Source organism: Ornithorhynchus anatinus, chromosome 12 (genome assembly GCF_004115215.2).
Source record: "Ornithorhynchus anatinus isolate Pmale09 chromosome 12, mOrnAna1.pri.v4, whole genome shotgun sequence".
Lineage (NCBI taxonomy): Eukaryota > Metazoa > Chordata > Mammalia > Monotremata > Ornithorhynchidae > Ornithorhynchus > Ornithorhynchus anatinus.
The window spans coordinates 21,571,272-21,590,564 of NC_041739.1; the positions used below are offsets into that span (position 1 = coordinate 21,571,272).

Below are 19,293 nucleotides of genomic sequence, written 5' to 3' on the forward strand. Positions count from 1 at the left end.
GTGGACCGAGGTGGGAAGTGCCGGGCAGGCATTCAACAGGACTCTACTGGAAAGGACATTGGCTGTCTGTCAAGAAACTTGGATTCTGGTCTTGATCCACTTTGTGACATTGGGAAAGACACTTAACCTCTAACAATGGGAGTCTCTCAAATCTCTTTTCTAGGTCTCCATCTGTATTCGCTCCCATGGAGAACTCATTTACTCCCACAGCTTCAACTGTCATCTCTACATGGATAATTCCAAAATCTACCTCTCCAGCCCTCACCTTTCTCCTCTGCAGTCTCACATTTCCTCCTGCCTTTAGGACATCTTTATTTGACTGTGCAATCAGTATCTTAACATGTCCAAAAGAAAAGTCCTCATCTTCCCATCCTAACCCTGTCCTCCCCTTGTCTTCCTCATTGTTGTAGACAACTCCACCGTCTTCCCTATAATAATGCTGGTATTTGTTAAGCACTTACTATGTGCTGAGCACTGTTCTAAGCGCTGAGGTAGATACAGGGTAATCAAGTTGTCCCACGTGAGCCTCACAGTTAATCCCCATTTTACAGATGACGGAATTTAGGCCTAGAGAAGTTGTGACTTGCCCACAGTCAGACAGCTGACAAGTGGCGGAGCCGGGATTCAAACCCATGACCTCTGACTCCCAAGCTCGGGTTCTTTCCACTGAGCCACTCTGCTTCCTATCTCACAAGCCCATAACTTTGGCATTTTCCTCTACTCATCTCTCTCATCCCACATGCTCAGTCTGTCACTAAATTCTGTCATTTCTACCTTTCCAACATCTCTAGACTCTACCATTTCCTTCCAACCAAGCTGCTACCATGCTAATTCAAGCACTCATCACTTCCTGCCTTGCCTATTGCATCAGCCTTCTTGCTAACCTCCCTGCTTCCTGCCTCTCCCTACTTCAGACTTTTCTTAACTCTGCCTCCCAGATGATTGTTCTAAAAAAACTTTCAGTCCATGTCTTCCCACTTCTCAAGAACCTCTGGTGGTTGTCCATCCATCTCCACATGAAACAGAAGCTTCCTACTGTTGACTTTAAAGCACTCAATCAGCTCACTCCCTCCTACCTTACCTCCCTGATGTTCCACTACAACTCAGCTCCCACACTTCAGTCCTCTAATGCCAACCTACTTAAAGTACTTCAATCTCATTTATATCTCCACTGATCCCTTGCCCAAGTCCTTCTTCCAGCTTGAAACTCCTTTCTCCTTCTCCCCCTTGAGAAGCAGAGTGGTTTAGTGGATAGAGAATGGGCCTGGGAGTCAGATGGACCTAGGTTCTAATCCCAATTTTGCATCTTGTCTGCCGTGTGACCTTGGGCAAAGCACTTCACTTCTCTGTGCCTTCGTTACCTTAGCTGTAAAATGGGGATTAAAACTGTGAGCCCCATGGGGGACATGGACCGTATCCAACTTGATATCTTGTGCTTAGTGCCTGGCACATAGTATGCACTTTACAACTACCATACAAAAATATCTGACAGACCACCTCTCTCTCCACCTTATTAAAAAACACATCCCCTCCAAGAGGCCTTCTATGCCTAAGCCCTTTTTTTCTTCTTCCTCTCCCTTCTGCATCACTTATACCTGTATAAGTAGTGATCTTTACCCTTTAAGCACTTGATATTCATCCCACTCTCAGCCCCACAGCACTTTGTATATCTATAAAATTTACTTTAATGTATGCCTCTCCCTCTGGATTGAAGCTCTTTGTGGATAGGGATCATGTCTACCAACTCCATTGTATTGTACTCTCCCAAGGGCTTAAATGCTCTGCCCACAAGCACTCAAATACCATTAATTGATTATTCATTAATCTCTGGGTTCCAACTTCCTCTGTCACCCATCTAAGAATGTAGTGTTAGCAAGATGCAGCAGTTGATGGGAAAGCCCTATGAAGTCATATTTTCCTCATGTCCCCACACCCTAATCTCTCAAAAATCCATCGCAAATGGGGGGGAAAAAACTTTGTCAAAATGGTTATTTTGTATGTTTATGTTGCTTCCTTATTGCCATCCTATTTCCTTTTCTACTCCCTCCCCCGCTGTCCTCGGTCCCCCTCCCCAACCCCACATTTCCAGTGTCAGCAGAATTGGGAGCCGTGAGGCGCTGCCAGGCCCGGCAAGGAGGGTGGGTAGGGTTTGATTTTAGGACTGAAGAGTCCCTAAACTAGGAGAGCTGACTCTGGCACAGAAGCAAAGGGATGATTTCTCTTTGGAAATCACGATTTCTGATGTTATTGCCACATTTGCAAAGATTTTAATTGTTACAGCAAGACTCAGAGGGCTACTTTATTGTGACTTTTAAAAAAGGCCAACAACATTTCTGGGCCTCTAAATTCCTGGTCTGACACCAAATTCCCTCTGGATTCTGGGCTTTTTCTACTGCAGGGTAGTCCCCAACCTTCCCTGTACTCCTGAAACCCACCCTCTCCGTGGGTGCTCCCCAGATACTCTCCACATCTGTTGGTCTTTTAATCCTGGCCACTATATGTAGCGCCTAGTTATGTATCAGTTTCTGGGCACACAGTTCTTCCAAAACATGTGTTTTCAGTTCACATTTTAGCTATGAAGCTGTTAGGAAATTCAGCAGTGTTTTTCTGACAGTGTGTGTTTATCTGGATGGAAGATGATCAGTGTTGGAAGAAACATCGTGTGCATGATGTTGGCCATGGGGCACCTACTACAATGCACATTTTCATTTATTCATTCATTCAGTCATATTTATTGAGTGCTTACTGTGTCCAGAGCATTGTACTAAGCGCTTGGGAGAGCACAATACAACAATGAACAGATGCATTCCCTGCTCCTTCAAAAACATAACCCTTGCATAGTAGGACAACCAATTTTACTCAATTCATTTATTTTTCTATACTCTTCCTATTTTCACTGGTGCTCTTTTTTCTTCTGTTTCTAGAGAAGGTACCCGATTTATGTGTATCTATTAAATTGGTTGCTCCTCGAGAGCAAGGACCCTGTCTTATTCTTATACTGTTCTCTCAGGTATTTTGTTCAGTGGTATGCACACGGTAGAAGTTCAAAGGAACACAAATCGATGCAGATCTGAATGAATGAGTGAATGCGGGACAGAGCCTGGATGGCATCTCAGGAAAGATCTAGATCTTACCCAAGTGATACCAGAACTGCCTAGTGTTCTGTTTTGGAGTTCACTATCCCAACACTCAAAATGTTTTTGCATCCCTAGGAGCCGCTTGGGATTGTGTCCCAATAGATTAGTGCAACAACCGAATGGGTGAAAGTGTGATGCAGATGCATCAGTGCCTTCTCCAGCACATGGTGACCTCCCCGTCTCCAAGGGTTGGTGTAATGGGGCACCAGGATCGTGTCCACAAAGCCAGCTTCCATTCTTGTCGACTTGGCGTGACCTAGGGCTGTAGTTCAGATCCATGCAGAGCTCAACTGAAGGACATTGATGGGTTCTAGACACTACACACAATGACTCTGTTATGTTCAGAACTGCTCCCTTTTTATCATGTGAAAAGTAGTAGTCTGTGGAGAAGTTCTAATCCCGGCTCTGCCACGTGTCTGCTGGGTGACCTTGGGCAAGTCACTTCACTTCTCCTTGCCTCAGCTACCTCTTCTGTAAAATGGGGATTAAAACCGTGAGCCCCTTGTGGGGCAGGGGTGACACCCAACCTGATTATCTGTATCTACCCCAACACTCAGAATAGTGTCTGACACATAGTAAGCATTAACAAATACTATTATGACTATTATTATTATTATTATTTGCTTTCTCAGTTACACATATCCAAAACTCTTCATTTTTATACCTCTTCCTGTTATTAAAAAAAAGCTATGTAATTATCTGACACTGGCTTTTTTTAATTCTGAAAAAAAACAAATCTGCTCTTTCAGAGGATATTCTCACTGAGGAACTTGGCTTTCTACTGCCAGAAACATTTATGGCATTAGATTAAAGTGTTTTGCTTCTCTCTATATCTGAGATTTCTTTGAGCTTATCTTCACCACCTCCTGGGGATTTAGTCTATCTTGTTGAAGAAGTTACTCACCTTTTAAAGTGAACAGCTGTTGTTCTCACATCCTTACACGGCTCTCACCCGACTATGGGCAATAAGGATTTGTCCGGATTCCTTTAGATCAAATCGGTAGAAGGCATCATAAGTCTCATTCATTCTTTCTGAGAAAACCAGTGATCTAGCAGCCAAGCAGAGCCTTAATTTTGTTCTTCTTCACTTGTGTCAACAAATTCCCAGGAATATATCATTTTCTAAACCATGGCTAAAAAATTCTATACTCAGCTTGATCTAAAAGGAAGGTCTCTCAAAGCCAGGTCTCCCTAGAGCTAGGGCGCTCTCATGCCAGTCTCCACGGTCCTCTGGGCTAGTCTGCCCTGGCGGTGGCCACCGCTGCTCCCATACAGTTCTTGCTGCTGGCACTGTGTGGTTCTCGTATTCTTCACTACAGCTGAAGTCGCCCCAGTTGCAGCTCCCACTGAGGTCCATGAGGTCCAAATCTTGCCAGATTTGCTACCACCCCTTTCCTTCCAAACAGTCCATCGATGGAATTTATTGAGTGCTTACTGTGTGCCCAGTACTGTACTAGGCACTTGGGAAAGTACAGTACAGTGTAGTTGATAGAAATGATTCCTGCCCAAAAGGAGCTTGCAGTCTAGAGAGGGGAGAAGCAGCGAGGCTTACTGGAAAGAACACGGGCTTGGGAGTCAGTGGAAGTGAGTTGTGATCCAGGCTCTGCTACTTGTTTGATGTGTGACTTTGGGCAACCCACTTAACATCTCTGTGCCTCAATTACCTCATTTGTAAAATGGTGATTAAGACTGTGAACCCCACATAGGGCGACCTGATTATCTTGTATCTACCCCAGTACTTACAACAATGTTTGGCATATAGTCAGCACTTAACAAATGCCATTATTATTATTAATAATAAAATAATATCTTTCCTCTTCCTGCTCCTTCTCTGTCAGTTTGGATGGGGACTTTCAACTGTTTAGAAGCACATGCTGTAGTGGATAGAACACAGGCCTGGGAGTTAGATGGTCATGGAGAGAAGCAGCGTGGCTTAATGGAAAGAGCACAGGCTTGGGAATCAGAGGACGTGAGTTCTAATCCCGGCTCCGCCACTTGTCTGTTCTGTGACCTTGGGCAAGTGACTTCACTTCCTCTGTGTCTCAATAACCTCATCTGAAAAATGGGGATTAAGAATGCAACCCCCACATGGGACAAGGACTTTGTTCAACTCAATTTGCTTGAATCACCCCCAGCACTTAGTACAGTGCCTGGCACACAGTAAGTACCTAAAAATTACCATTATTATTATTAATAAAATTTTGGGATGTCAATTTGCATGGGCTCTATTGGTAATATGTTATGTCTAGGGTTCTTGTCAGAGAAAAAAGAATAGGAACTTAAACACCAAACCTAAAAGAAGACAATGTGGGAAAACAGAGTTTGGGAAAACATCTAGATTGTAATTGCTGTACAATTCTCAATTGGTGTCCTGATTTCCATTAAGAGAAATAGGGTGTGGGTGGATAGGTCAGCAGTTTGAAGCAAAGTTTTGTAGTCTTGCAATGTCTACATTTGTTTCGCCTTCCTGTTCTCCCTAAAAACCATCTCAGAATCAAAATCCAACGTAGCTCTTTCTTTTGTGTTTTGCAGGTCAGGCAGGGAGGATGATTAAAGACATTACATCTGTTGAGTGGCATGTGAATTTTGCAGGAAATAATTGATATTTGTCAATAGATTCTGTTATACTTACTGTTTTACTTTGCTGTCTCTTTTCAAGCCAAGGACCCTTGTCATCCATCAAAGCTGCCATCAAGAGAAGTAAGTCTGTTTTTCACCCTTGAATCGAATAATAAATTGCCACTAGGTTACTACCAAATACCTGTAATTTGTGAGTAGAGGTAGCTGAACAAAGAAACTTATATCAATCAATCAATAGTTTTTATTGAGCATTTACTATGTGCAGAGCACTGTACTAAGTACCTCTGAAGTCATTAATCATTTTTCAGACTGGATCAGTTTCTTATTCTTCATTTTAGGCTTCCTTTCATTTGCTAAACCAGCTTTATATAATTTTTTTTAAATTTTATTTGAATTGCTGGATTATTGTAAGTTTGTTTTTCAGCTGAATGTATTATTTTGGCTTAGCTCTGGGTTTTAGAGGGACCAATTACTTATGGGTGAGGGAAATGAATGTATAACATTTTATCTTTTTTTTTAATGTTTTGTCCTTCCCTCTTTTAGTTCTCATCCATCTGTAATACATTTCTTTAATGCCCACAATTTATTCTTTTGGGCCTAGAAACACATAAACACAGTCCTCTGTTTCTGTTACATGAAAATCACCGTAAATTGCAATCCCTTCTAGAATGACTGTCTACCTTTGGCATTTTATTTCTTTTTCTTCTGCTGTCCTTAATTGAAGCTTTGACATATTCTTTGTATTATTAAGTTTCAACTCTTTAGTTTATCAGAGGAAGCACAATACTGTATTTGAAGGTCTTTTAGCTAAATAGGAGGCAGGCAGCCTGTCGTAAAGAATAGACTACTACTTATTCATTGCTATTGTATTTTATGTACTGAGCATGGGAGTTTGGAAGCCACCTCCCACTTGAAGTATGCAACTTATTTTCAGTTCCTCTCTTATGTGGTATTTATTATGAACCTAAGGATCTGGGAAAATGTGAGGCAGGAATTTGCTACACAAGCCTTTTCTTTCTCAGTGTTCCCAGCTGTCATTTTGAGAACATGGTCTCCATTCTTTTACCCTTCTTGTTCAGGATCCTTGATTAGGGAGGAGATCGAGAGGATGGTCAAGGGAATTCAGATTTGAGCGGATGAAAAAGTCTTTGTTACCAGTGCCAGTTTTACCCAGCATCATGGCCTGGAGGAAAGGAAGACAGTAGCAAAGACCTAGGTTCTAGTCCTAGCTCTGCCACTTGCCTGCTTTGTGACAAATCACTTGGCTTCTCGGTGCCTCAGTTCCCTTATCTGTGAAAACGGGGATTAAGATTGTGAGCTCCATGTGGACATGGACTCTGTCCATCCGGATTTACCTGTATCTACCCCAGCACTTAGAACAGTGCTTGGCACATAGTAAACGCTCAACAAATAACATTTAAAAAAGAAGAAAACAGCCCCTATGCATGGGCTGGCGAGCAGAGATTTCCTACCGCTGCTTGAGCTGGGCCCCATGTGGCAAGGTTAGAGAGAAGCCGTGCTTCCTTTCTGATCCTTCTGTAAGGCATTTTCACTTGCGAGCTCCAGGACACACACTGGCTAACCGTTTTTGCTAATTGGGGATGAGGAGTTGCCTAGGAACCAAAATTGAGGTTGAATTTAGGCCACCTCTCTCCATTCCACCCTCAAACTGCTCTAGTGGCTGGGGGTTGAGTCAGGACTGCAATGACCCTTGAGAGGACCCACAGTGGTCCATGGCCATTTTGCAGGGAATTTGCTTTAGAATCAGAAAAGTGATGACTTTGAATCATGGAGGTATCTCCAGAATTCAGACCAGACCAGGACTTTGAAAGCCACTGTGACTCTGGAGTGTCTGGGAGCCTCAAGGTGGAAAATGAAATCCAAAACTACTCGGGAGGATCAGGCTTGGCCCAGGGAGAGATCCTAAACTAGACCCACCCCACTGAGAGATTTAGAACCTACTTAAATGTCAGATTTTTCTAAACCTGCTGCAATATTTCACTGGAGCTTTGATAAAATGAAAATAATAGTCATGGGTTAGTTGGTTAGTTGGCACAGTGGATAGACCACAGGCCTAGGAGTCAAAAGGTCATGGGTTCTAATCCCAGCTCTGCCACTTGTCTAATGTGTGACCTTGAGCAAGTCACTTCACTTCTCTGTGCTTCAGTTACCTCATCTGTAAAATGGGGATTGAGACTGTAAGAGTCTACAGGGTCTACACCCAGCCCTATTTGCTTATATCCACCCCAGCGCTTAGTACAGTGCCTGACACATAGTAAGCACATAACAAATACCATAATTATTATTTTTATTAATAATAATAATAATGTTGGTATTTGTTAAGCACTTACTATGTGCCGAGCACTGTTCTAAGCGCTGGGGTAGACATAGGGGAATCAGGTTGTCCCACGTGGGGCTCACAGTCTTAATCCCCATTTTACAGATGAGGGAACTGAGGCCCAGAGAAGTTAAGTGACTTGCCCACAGTCACACAGCCGACAAGTGGCAGAGCTGGGATTCGAACTCATGAGCCCTGACTCCAAAGCCCGTGCTCTTTCCACTGAGCCACGCTGCTTTATTGTACTACAGGATTTAGGGGGAAAGTCCAGACAGTCAGTGGGAAGTGCCAGGCTCATCACCATCCGTTCCCCAACAAAACTAATCTCTTCTGTTGGATCATGTCCTGTAGAAAGCCGATTAATCAAGGATGGCCTAGGTAATGAAAAAAAATTAAGCTGTGGAATGAAGTTGGTCATTTTCCTGTCCATAGTCCCAAAATCTAATTACCTTCATATATCAAAACTTACAATTGTCTGAATCCATCCCTATTTCCAATTAGTTTTTACCATCATCTTTTTCCGGTATGCACATCCTTTGGCCATATATCCCTGTTACTGTGAAACTGCCTGGAGAGTGAGGCAATCACAGCATCTGTTACGGTCTTGTGTTGAGACAATTCATTATAAAAGACTCAAGAGTCCTTCTATGAAAACAATAGACTCTATAATGACAAACGAAAGGGAGATGAAGGAAGAATGTTACCAAAGGGCCTGAAATGGGAAAAAGGCAAGAAGGGAGTTGTGGGGATGGGAAAAGCAATGGGGGTCTAAATTTGCTGTGGGCTCTGCTTCTTGGGTTGTTACAGAGGGGCTAGTTCAGTATGGCCTCTTTCCACTTGCTTCCCTATTTACTTTTGAAACTCTTGTGAGCTTGGAGTTTGTTTTTCAAGCTATTGATTTTTAAAGCTGGCAACTCCTTGGGACATTTTTTCTCCAGGGCCTCGGCCTGACCTTTTGAACAGAAACACCAATATACCCACACAAGCTGAATGTTTCGACTGTCTACTCAAGGTTTCCCAGCTTCTTTGGGTTTATGAGGTACTGGCTCTGACTATCATCATCATTTATTTCATGAGCAAGCATGCCATTTAGACTTGGAAATGCCTGCGTGCACGCACATACATACGACATCTAAGATGGCAAATAATTTAAATTCCAGGGCCTACCTTAGAGCTTCATTAATTCATTCATTCACTAATATTTATTGAACGTTTACTGTATGCAAAGCACTGTATTAAGTGTTTGGGAGAGTGCAGTATAACAATAAACCAACACATTCCCTGCCCACAGTGAGCTTTATGTGGCAGCAGTTGAAAAAACTGTCTAAGTTATTGTATTTAACCTGATTAGCTTGTCTTAGCTTGTATCTCACTCGATGCTTAAAACAGTGCTTGGTACATGGTAAGCGCTTAACAAATAACATCATTGTTATTATTATTACTATTATTTAAGTGAAGTGAAAGCATTGTAAATTTCAGCCTAGAGGAGGAAATCATAAGGTCATTGTGGGCAGGAAACATGTCGACCACGTCCGTTATATTGTACTCTCCCAAGTGCTTAGTACAGTGCTCTGCACACAGTAAGCACTCAAGAATCACCATTAATTGATTGAAAGGACATCTTGGTGCAAATACCTCCATACTTTTTGAAGCACTTAGCTCATAACATATGACCCCAAGGATGCTTTTCAGCTGAAATTACAAAAACAATGTATTCGACTTGGCTTTAACCTCAAAACAAATTTTAATATTTCCAAGATTGTCAATTGGTTCATGTACATAACCTCTGTTAAATATATTTAATAATAGGCCCTATTAAGGAAGCATTCTAGACTAATTTCAGACCAGTTCAGCTCCTAGTGAACCATAGTTAGAACCACATAGCAGCCCTCTACATAGACCAAAAATTCTCAGTTCCCTCAATCAATCAATCATTGGTATTTATTGAATGCTACTATGGGCAGAACACTGTATTAAGTGCTTGGGAAAGCACAATACAGTAATGTCGGTAGGCCTGATTCCTGCCCACTGGGAGCCTCCAGTCTAGAGGGGGACTCATTGCAGAGTCCAGGAGCCCAGGGTCAGTCTAAGTTTAGTGTGGACTCAGCCAGGAGAAGAAGGAGGCAGGATCTTGTTTCCAGGGTAAGAGCTGCAAAAGATGCATGGACCGTCCCAAGACGTCCTGGCAGGCCAACGAGTCCCAAGCTTGCGGATTTGGCCTGAGTGAGCCAAACCGTGTCCGATTCGACATCCCCCTTCCCTTTGCCCCTCACAACCCCTCTCTTTTTTTATGCTATTTATTAAGTGCTGACTATGTCCCAGGCACTTTCCTAAGTGCTGGGGTAGATGCACGGTAATCAAGTTGGACCCAGGCCATGCCCCAGGTGGGGTTCACAGTCTTAATCCCCATATTAAAGATAAGGGAACTGAGGGGCAGAGAAGTGAAGTGACTCGCCCAAGGTCACACAGCAGGCAGGTGGCGGAGCCAGGACTAGAACCCAGGTCCTTCCCTGCCTTGTAATAATGTTGGTATTTGTTAAGCGCTTACTATGTGCCGAGCACTGTTCTAAGCGCTGGGGTAGACACAGGGGAATCAGGTTGTCCCACGTGGGGCTCACAGTCTTAATCCCCATTTTACAGATGAGGGAACTGAGGCACAGAGAAGTTAAGTGACTTGCCCACAGTCACACAGCCGACAAGTGGCAGAGCTGGGATTCGAACTCATGACCCCTGACTCCAAACCCCGTGCTCTTTCCACTGAGCCATGCTGCCTTGTGCTGTATCCACTAAGCCACACTGCTTTTCTTTTTGAGTAGCACAGTGTTTAGGGAGCAACCACATGGGCATGGCCTTTTGCTGCTCTGGGAACTAGATTTCCAGAACAGACACACTCCACACCCCCAGCAGTGCCAGGGTCTAGCTCACTTTCATTCATGCATTTAGTCATTCACTCATTTACTGAGTGCTTACTGTGGGCAGAGCACTGTACTAAGCGCTTGGGAGAGTACAATATAACAATAAACAGTCACATTCCTGCCCACAGTGGGCTTACACCCGCTGCTGGTTCGGCGCTGACCTAGAAGCTGTGATTCTGGGCTCCACGTGGGCCTAACAGAAACCAGAAATGGGGAGGCAGCCTCACTTAGTACAGCACCTGGCACATAGTACCATTGTCATTGTCATTATTATTATTAGTTCAGACAAGAGCCGTCTACACTTGCTGGCACATACAGGTGGGTCTGTGGATTCACGGTTGCCCCGGTGGGCTGCTGGCATTGCTCACAGTCCATGGAAATGGCTGATGTTGATGAGCGGGTAGTGGTCTGGGGCTTTCACCTCAGGGTGCAGGGATGGGTTAATGGAACAGGGTTTGAATCTAGCTGCAAGTATCCTTGTCACCTTTTGGCTCAGCCCAACTCGAACGGTCCCGCGATTGGCTGACTGCACAAGCTTCTATCTCTTGTAGGTTTTGTGAACTCGGGTTTATGTCAATATTCTGGGTTCAGCAGGTATTCACCTATTCCTCAGTGATCAGTGAAAACAATCAAGGGTGACTAGTAGGCTACCCCCCTGAGCCTCTATGATGTTTTGTAATCAACAGAATTGTGAAGCAGGAGCAGACAGTATATGAGAGTAGTCAACACTTAATTTTGATGTGTGCGCAAATACAGTTTTGCTGAATTTCAGACACGCTTTTGATAGGCCCCTGGAGCCACCCCCTTCTTTAGTTTTCTTTCTGGATAAAGGCACCTCTGTGACTTAATCTTCCAAGTCCCTAGTTCCACCTTGAGTAGGAAAGCCTGTTTCACTCTCTTTTTTCTGCCTTTCCTTTTCTATAACCCCTTCTGTTTTTCCTTTAGCACTCATGAATAGTGCACAGCAAAAATGCCCCGTGGACGAGGTATGTTTGTGACAATAACCTGATGTCCTCTTAATTAAAGTGCATTTCTGATTCCAGTCAGCGCTTTGTGGTGATGTGATTGTGGCACATTGGGATTGGCTTTTTATTAATTATTAATAAAAATGTGTGTTATGTGAATCCTGTTTGTTATTCGAAGATCATCCTGGGTGTACTGTATGTTTTTTTCAAACCAAATTAATCCAGAGTCTGTCTGGCTCCAGATATGTCAAACAAAAAAAGCAACCCAACCAACCCACATTGTGTTTGAATAAAAAAAAAAATAACAAACATTAAAAATCCCAAAGCTTGTGTGACTTTTTTTGGTGAGATTGCATTAACGGTTAGATTGGATTTCCACATCAAAATTGAGAAAATCATTACTTCACCTTCCTTTATTGGATTTGAGATTTGGGGAAAAAAAGAAAATTGACTAGCAACTTAAATTTTGAAAATTGAATGTCAAATATGAGCAGTTAATACATTTTTATACATTTTTGAACACTTTTCTGCTATATTCAGTAATTTATCCTATAAACTTACACAATTCCTTTAAATATTTTATGGATTTTGATTTTTCTTTTATAAAAAACAGACATTCTTAAGGTTGTAAATTTTGGAAAAAAAACAGGCAAAAAAATCGATCATAGCTTGACCCCTCTATTCTGTAAGAAAAAAACAAAACAGAAAGGCACAGTGAATTAGACTGGGAGGTTTTTTTCTTATAATGTCATCCTTTTGTTACTTAGTCATTGCCATAAATGCAACACCCATACAGTTTGTTGCTAAGATGTCTTTTTCTCCCCATTTCCTCAGTGCAAGTTTCTTTTCTGAGCCACAAGGCACAATGATTAATTTTCAAGTTTATCTGTTCAAGAATTTAAAAGTATAAAGGTAATTTTCTATGCCCATCACTTAAAATTATTTTCAATTACCCCAAAAGTAACTGATCTTCAAATTTTATTTAATCAATTCTTAAGATTAAAGTTAATTGTTTTTAGCTTTTCAAGTAATTCAGTATTTATCAGATATATGATTTTGTTGACTTAAATTCTTTTTCTTCCCCAATAGCTTCTCGAACATCTCACAGCGAACAGCATCGGGACAGGAGGTAAAGTTATATGGCTATTACAAAATCCTATTCCTCGATAGCAACTGATATTCAAACTTGCCTTCTCTTAACAAGTTAGATGTCCTTTGCTGTTTCCAAGGCGGGATGACTTGCAATTTCTGTAATTCTCAATCTGCCTGAGACGCCAGTCACATTTTTATTCCGATTATTGATATATCAGCCTCAATTGTTGAAACAGTAACCACCATGAATAGGACCTGAAATAACTGCACAGGAATGTAGGAGGGAGGATAGGAAAAGGAGGTGGATCTCTGACTCAGCTATGAAGGACACAGGGATTTAGGTTCTTGTTTCTGCCCCTCTGGCAGCTCAGCCAATCACGGGCTTTAAGACTACATAATTCAAAGGGATTTTCTGTCCGTTCTCTTACCGTGTAATGTTGGTGGTCACTTCTCCCACTGCACGTGTTTTCACTGTGCTTGTTGGCCAGAGAGAACTCTGTTGGGGAATTAGGGAATGGTCTTTTGACAATAATCATCTACAGTGACGCGATGTCAGAAGAAACGGTTTTGTGCCTCTGTGTCGCTTCGATGAGATTTACATGCTACGACATGATTCGCCTTAACCTATTTCAAGCAAATAACCTCGTGTGTCATCAGTGTGTAACATTTGACCCATTTTACTGATGAGGAAACTGAGGCCCAGAGAAGGTAAGTGCCCTATCCCAGCTCCCCGGCACTTATGGAAATATCCTTATTCTCTACCATCTCCCTTGTCTGTAATTTATTTTGTATTTCTCTCTGTAGTTCCTCATGAGCAGGATTCATGTCTATCAACTTCGTTGCAGTGTACTTACCAAGCATGTAGTACAGTGCTCCGCACACAGTAAATGCTCAAAAGATACCCCCGATTGATTGATTATGCAAGCATACACAAAACAGGCCAGTAAGAGAATTGGACTAGAACCTAGGTTTCCTGTCTCTTAGGGCCAGGACCATTCCATTAGGCCATTTTGTCTCCACCTTCTTTAAACCGCACAAGGTGCCTTTAGACTGTAAGCTCGTTGTGGGCGGGGAATGTGTCCACCAACTCTGTTATATCGTACTCAGCACTCTCCACATAGTAAGCGCTCAATAAATACGATTGATTGACAGGATGATGTGTTGGCACTAAGGAGCTGAGAACTTGGTCAGCAAGGGAGAGGGGCATTCCTGTACTGAGAGAATGGGCGACACAGCCACCCCTATAGGTACCCACTGTAATAACAATAATAATAATAATAGTGGTATTTGCTAAGTGCTTACTATGTGCCAGACACTGTATTAAGGACTGGGGTAGATACAAGCAAACTGGGTTGGACACGGTCCCTGTCCCACATGGGACTCACAGTCTCAATCCCCATTTTACAGCTGAGGGAACTGAGGTGTAGTGAAGCGACTTGCCTAAGGTCCCACAACAGACAAGTGGCAGAGCTGGGATAGAACCCAGGTCCTTTTGACTCCCAGGCTCGTGCTCTATCCACTAAGCCATGCTGCTTCTCTTCATGGCTCTCAAACTCGTAAAGATAATCTTAAACTGCCTACATCCTGCTGGCCACTTGGCTGTAGGGGGCGAGACAAGAGTATGTTTTGTTTCAACTGTGTAAAAGTTTCCCTTTTGCCCTGCAGGCGCCCAGAGATCACAATTGTGGCAGCTGAGCCACTCAGACCAACTTCTTGGTTTCCGGGTGCCTCGCCAGCATTAGGATTTCCATCCTCTCCTTCCCCAGGCGCCTGGAGACCAAACGAATCGGTTCCTGCTGAGGTGAGCCAGCATTAAATCAGTGGTCCCAGTTTTATCTGAGAGATAAAGTTCAAGGACAGGAGTCCTGTCATTATGTTCAACTACTTCCTTGAAACTGGGCCCAACGTGTTCTCTGGAAGTGACTTATTCCAAAACTCATTGTCTAAAAGCGCGTAGTGCCTTTGAGATGAGTGTGTCTGCATTTGGAAGTACCAATATTTGTTTCTGAATCGTTTATTTTATAGCTTCCACCATCTTATGAGCAAGTAATAAAAGAAATCAACCAGGTTCAAGTCAGTACCACAAATAACAATGCTGCTGCCATTCCAAGAAATACCATTACATCCGCAACTCAGACTGACTTTCCAGAGGAAATAATCAGCCGCCTGCCAGGAAGTGATGAAAACAATCAGCCTGCTCCCTGTGAACCTGACATAGTTCGGGGTAAGCAGTCCATACATAGGAGCTTGCTGGAAAGTTGCTTTGAAAACATAAGTCCACGTGTGAATTGCTAAAGAGGTGTTAGGGGAGCAGTCAAGTGCATTAGGTCTTGTGGGTGAAAAATGAATTGGGGAATTTGGGTAATTTTTTTTTTTAAGGACAGTTTAGGTAGTGAAAGATAAAGTCCTCTTTCTAAAGGGGAAGCTGAGCAAGATTTGTTTCTTCAATGACTCTGGAACTGTAGTTTGTTAAAGCGACCCAAACTTAACGATTAAATGACAGCTATGCAAGAAAATCTTTCTCGTCTGTTGAAAGCTGGTATTTGTTAAAAATGATGACTTTCCAACTATTTTAAAAATTGTTTTCATCTTTACTGTAGTGTATGCTTCTCTCAAACCACCTCGGCCTCCTTCGCCACACCTAACTGCCAATCTTTTGGAAAGTGTGGCTCCTTTGATTGTCTTTGATATTTCTGAAGAACAGAATTGCCAAGAAAATCCCAGTGCTGGGAGATGTCCAGTGCCAAGACCAAGATCAAAAAGCAATCTCAGGCCTGTAGCTAGAGACATTCAGACTAAAGCTCAAGACCATCAGGAAGTCGGCCAAACAAGAACAAACCAGGAGTCTTCTAGTCAATCCCTAGCCCCATTAGACGATAGTTTATTGGACAGCCACGTGGTGATGAACAGTATGAACACAGAAAGAAACCAAAATAGTATTGTTTCAAGGATTAAAGCATTTGAGTCTCAAACAAATGCTGAAACCTCAGGACTACCCAAGAAACCCGAAATTGCTCCCCGGACATATCCCGCCAGGCCTGCTGTTCCTGCAGGAAAACCAGCCCTAGCTCCCAAACCAGGAGCTAACCGAGCTTCTGAAGAGTGGAACATCTGGGCGGAAAACAAGCCGAGGAATGCCCCCAAGGAAGGGCTCTCTGCCCACTCCCAGGCCCCAGAAACAGGAAGCAGCCCAATAGCCAAACCCGAAGTGCCAAAGAAACCAAAGCCCAGCCTCATCAAAAGCACAAGTAATGATCGGCTGGAGACTCCCGACGGGGAGAAAAAACCTCCAACTCCCGCACCGAGACCTCTGCTCCCCAAGAAATTAGTTTGCCTAGAAACCCCCACTGTGCCACCAGCCGCCTTGAAGCCTGTCACTGCTGCCCCCAGGCTCTCTGTAGCTGCGCAGGCCAAAGCCTTCAGAGCGTTAGAAGAGGCGCCTGCAGCCATTCTCCTGCCTCCTCCTGTACAGAGCAGACCTGTTGGGGAAAGAGATCTGATCAGCTTCGACGATGATGTTTTGCCAGCTACTTCGTTTAACCTGGTGGGAGAAGCTCTCAGTTCGGAAGCTGCTCTGGGTAAGGAAAATGCTGAGGTGGGGCGGGGTGAAGGAGTGTCTTCCAGACCAGTTTTGCAGTTGCAGTTTTGGTTTCTAGAGCACAAGGTCTGTGAGAGTGTGCATGCACGGGCACATGTGCGCACACACACTCTCTCTTTCTCTCTCAGTGCTAGTCCTAAAGTAAATCCTTATTGTCATCACTTGTCCTAGATGAAAATTTGTGTTCACTCTCAGAATATTGGGATTTACTATCTGGGTCCTCTGGAGTCACAATTAGGCTTTCTTTATATGAGGCACAGTGGGCCCATCTCTTTTCTGATAGTGCCCACGGCAGCATAAAATGCAAGCATTCCGATTATATTTGTTTATATACCTGATGTATACAAATTAACTTTTCTTGCAACTCCTTTTGAAAAGTGAAGATTGAAGAATTGTAAGTGAAGGCTTGGAGTTAGGGAATTGAGTGCCCTCACATTTATGAGAAAAGAGGGTATGTTTCTTCTACATTCCATCCATGTGTGAGATGGTGATGTTCTGGAGAGTGTTCTAATGTATTTTACTACTGTGATCCTATATGCAGGATGGATATGTATAATTACGTATAAAATGGATCATCTTTTTACAGTTGTTCACTTGTTGCTTACTCGGGTGCGTTTTCCAGGTGTTATGAAGGTAGAACCGACCGAGTGAATATGTGGGTTGAATGAGAGAGATGCCAAGGATAGTGTCAAGGGTGCGGGCTTGGGAGGCAGGGAAGGTAGTCGTGTTGTCTACAGTCATGGGAAAGACAAGGGGAGGACAAAGTTGGAAAGATGAGGAATTCTGTTTTGGGCATATTAAGGAAATGACAGTGAGTTATCCAAGTGGAGATGTCCTGAAGGCCAAAGGAAATGCAAGACTGCAGAAAAAGAGAGAGGACAGGACTGAAGAGAGAGATTTGGGAATCATATACATAGAGATGGTAGTCGCCGTGGAAGCAAATTTGTTCTCCAAGGGAGTGGGTATAGATGGAGAATAAAAGGGGACCCTGACACTAAGCATGCCTTATGCAATTTCTTTCCTTTTTGTTGCAGAGTTGCTGCAACTGTTGTGATTACTGTTGCATGTCATTTATTATGGTCCTAAGTTCAAGGAAATAGTTTGAAGTGACAGGAAGACATTTTTGATCTTCTTGGAATCCAAATTTCTGAACATAGAATGTAGAAGTAGCATGGCGTATTGGAAAAATCATGGGCCTGGGAGTCAGAATAATAATAATAATAATGTTGGTGTTTGTTAAGCGCTTACTATGTGCAGAGCACCGTTCTAAGCGCTGGGGTAGACACAGGGGAATCAGGTTGTCCCACGTGGGGCTCACAGTCTTCATCCCCATTTTACAGATGAGGGAACTGAGGCACAGAGAAGTGAAGTGACTTGCCCACAGTCACACAGCTGACAAGTGGCAGAGCTGGGATTCGAACTCATGACCTCTGACTCCAAAGCCTGTGCTCTTTCCACTGAGCCACACTGCTTCTCTGTGAACCCAGAAGTCCTGGGTTCTAATCCCGGATCTGCCACTTGTCTGTTGTGTGACTTTGGGCCTCAGTTACCTCATCTTTAAAATGGGGATACAGTCCTAATCTGTCCTACTTAAACTGTGAGCCCCATATGGGACAGGGATTGTGTCCAACCTGATGACCTTGTTAAAAAAACTTATGGTTAATGATTTTGGATGGCTCTCTCATCTTTAAAATGGAGATTGGGACTGTGGGACAGGGACTGTGACCACCTGATTTGCTTGTGTCCACCTCAATGCTTAGAACAGTTCCTGGCATGTAGTAAGTGCTTAACAAATACCATAATTACTGTTATTATTATCACTGGCCAGCTGTGGCAGTTGTTAGCTCAATCTTGTCCAAACTGGTGGGTTTCCACAGCTCCAGTGAAACAATTGAATTGCCAGAGCAATCTCTTTACAGAGATGGAGGATTCCTGCCCCTTCCTATCTTTATTCAGGTCTTTGGACCCTTAATTATCCTTCATGCCAGCAAAACTATGTTGGTCCAGCAACAAGTGAAATTCCTAATGTTAGTACATCACTATAGCAGTCTTTGTCCCAGAGTGTTTGTGATACTGTTTTTCTCAGCGTTTTTCAGGGTATGAGAAACCTAGTTCATTTATCAAAAGAAGGGAAGATGTCTGAGTAGTGGGAGGCAGCTATTTTGTAACTTCACAATATCCCTGATGTGATCCTGAAAATGTGAAGGAAGCATATGATGGATCCTACTGATAGCTCATCAGAGATGTAATATGGGGAAAACATAGTTAATATAAAATGTTTTTTAAATGATATTTAAGTGCTTACAGTGTTCCAGGCACTGTACTAAACGCTGGGGTAGATACAAGCTAATTAGGCTGGACACGGTCCCTGTCCCACAGAGGGCTCATGATCTTCATTCCCATTTTACAGATAAGGTAACTGAGGCATAGTGACTTAAGCGTCTTGACCAAGGTCATACAGCAGTCAAGTGGCAGAGCCATGCTTAGAACCCAAGTCCTTCTGACTCCCAGGCTTGTGTCCTATCCCTTAGGCCTTACTGCTTAAATACTGTGCATTTATATGGATAACTATTTTTATTAAAATGATCAATCTAATTTGTGAAGCCTTTGTTAATGAAATGATATTAAATGAATACACTACTTATTGCAGAAAAGGGAAAAATTTTGA

General features: G+C 43.0%; 1 protein-coding gene across 4 annotated transcripts in view; it reads left to right on the plus strand.

Annotated features, from left to right (window-relative positions):
- Nucleotides 1–19,293, plus strand: part of SH3D19 (SH3 domain containing 19) — a 117,086-nt gene that overhangs the window by 56,817 nt on the left and 40,976 nt on the right. For 3 of the 4 annotated variants that reach the window (XM_029076373.2, XM_029076369.2, XM_029076370.1), the window contains exons 3-7: nt 5,797–5,837; nt 13,025–13,064; nt 14,693–14,828; nt 15,053–15,251; nt 15,628–16,605. In XM_029076373.2, the coding sequence (XP_028932206.1) occupies nt 5,797–5,837; nt 13,025–13,064; nt 14,693–14,828; nt 15,053–15,251; nt 15,628–16,605 (1,394 nt within the window). Of the gene's footprint in view, nt 1–5,796; nt 5,838–11,915; nt 11,957–13,024; nt 13,065–14,692; nt 14,829–15,052; nt 15,252–15,627; nt 16,606–19,293 lie in introns of all 4 variants that reach the window. The other variant, XM_029076371.2, reaches the window with a different exon arrangement.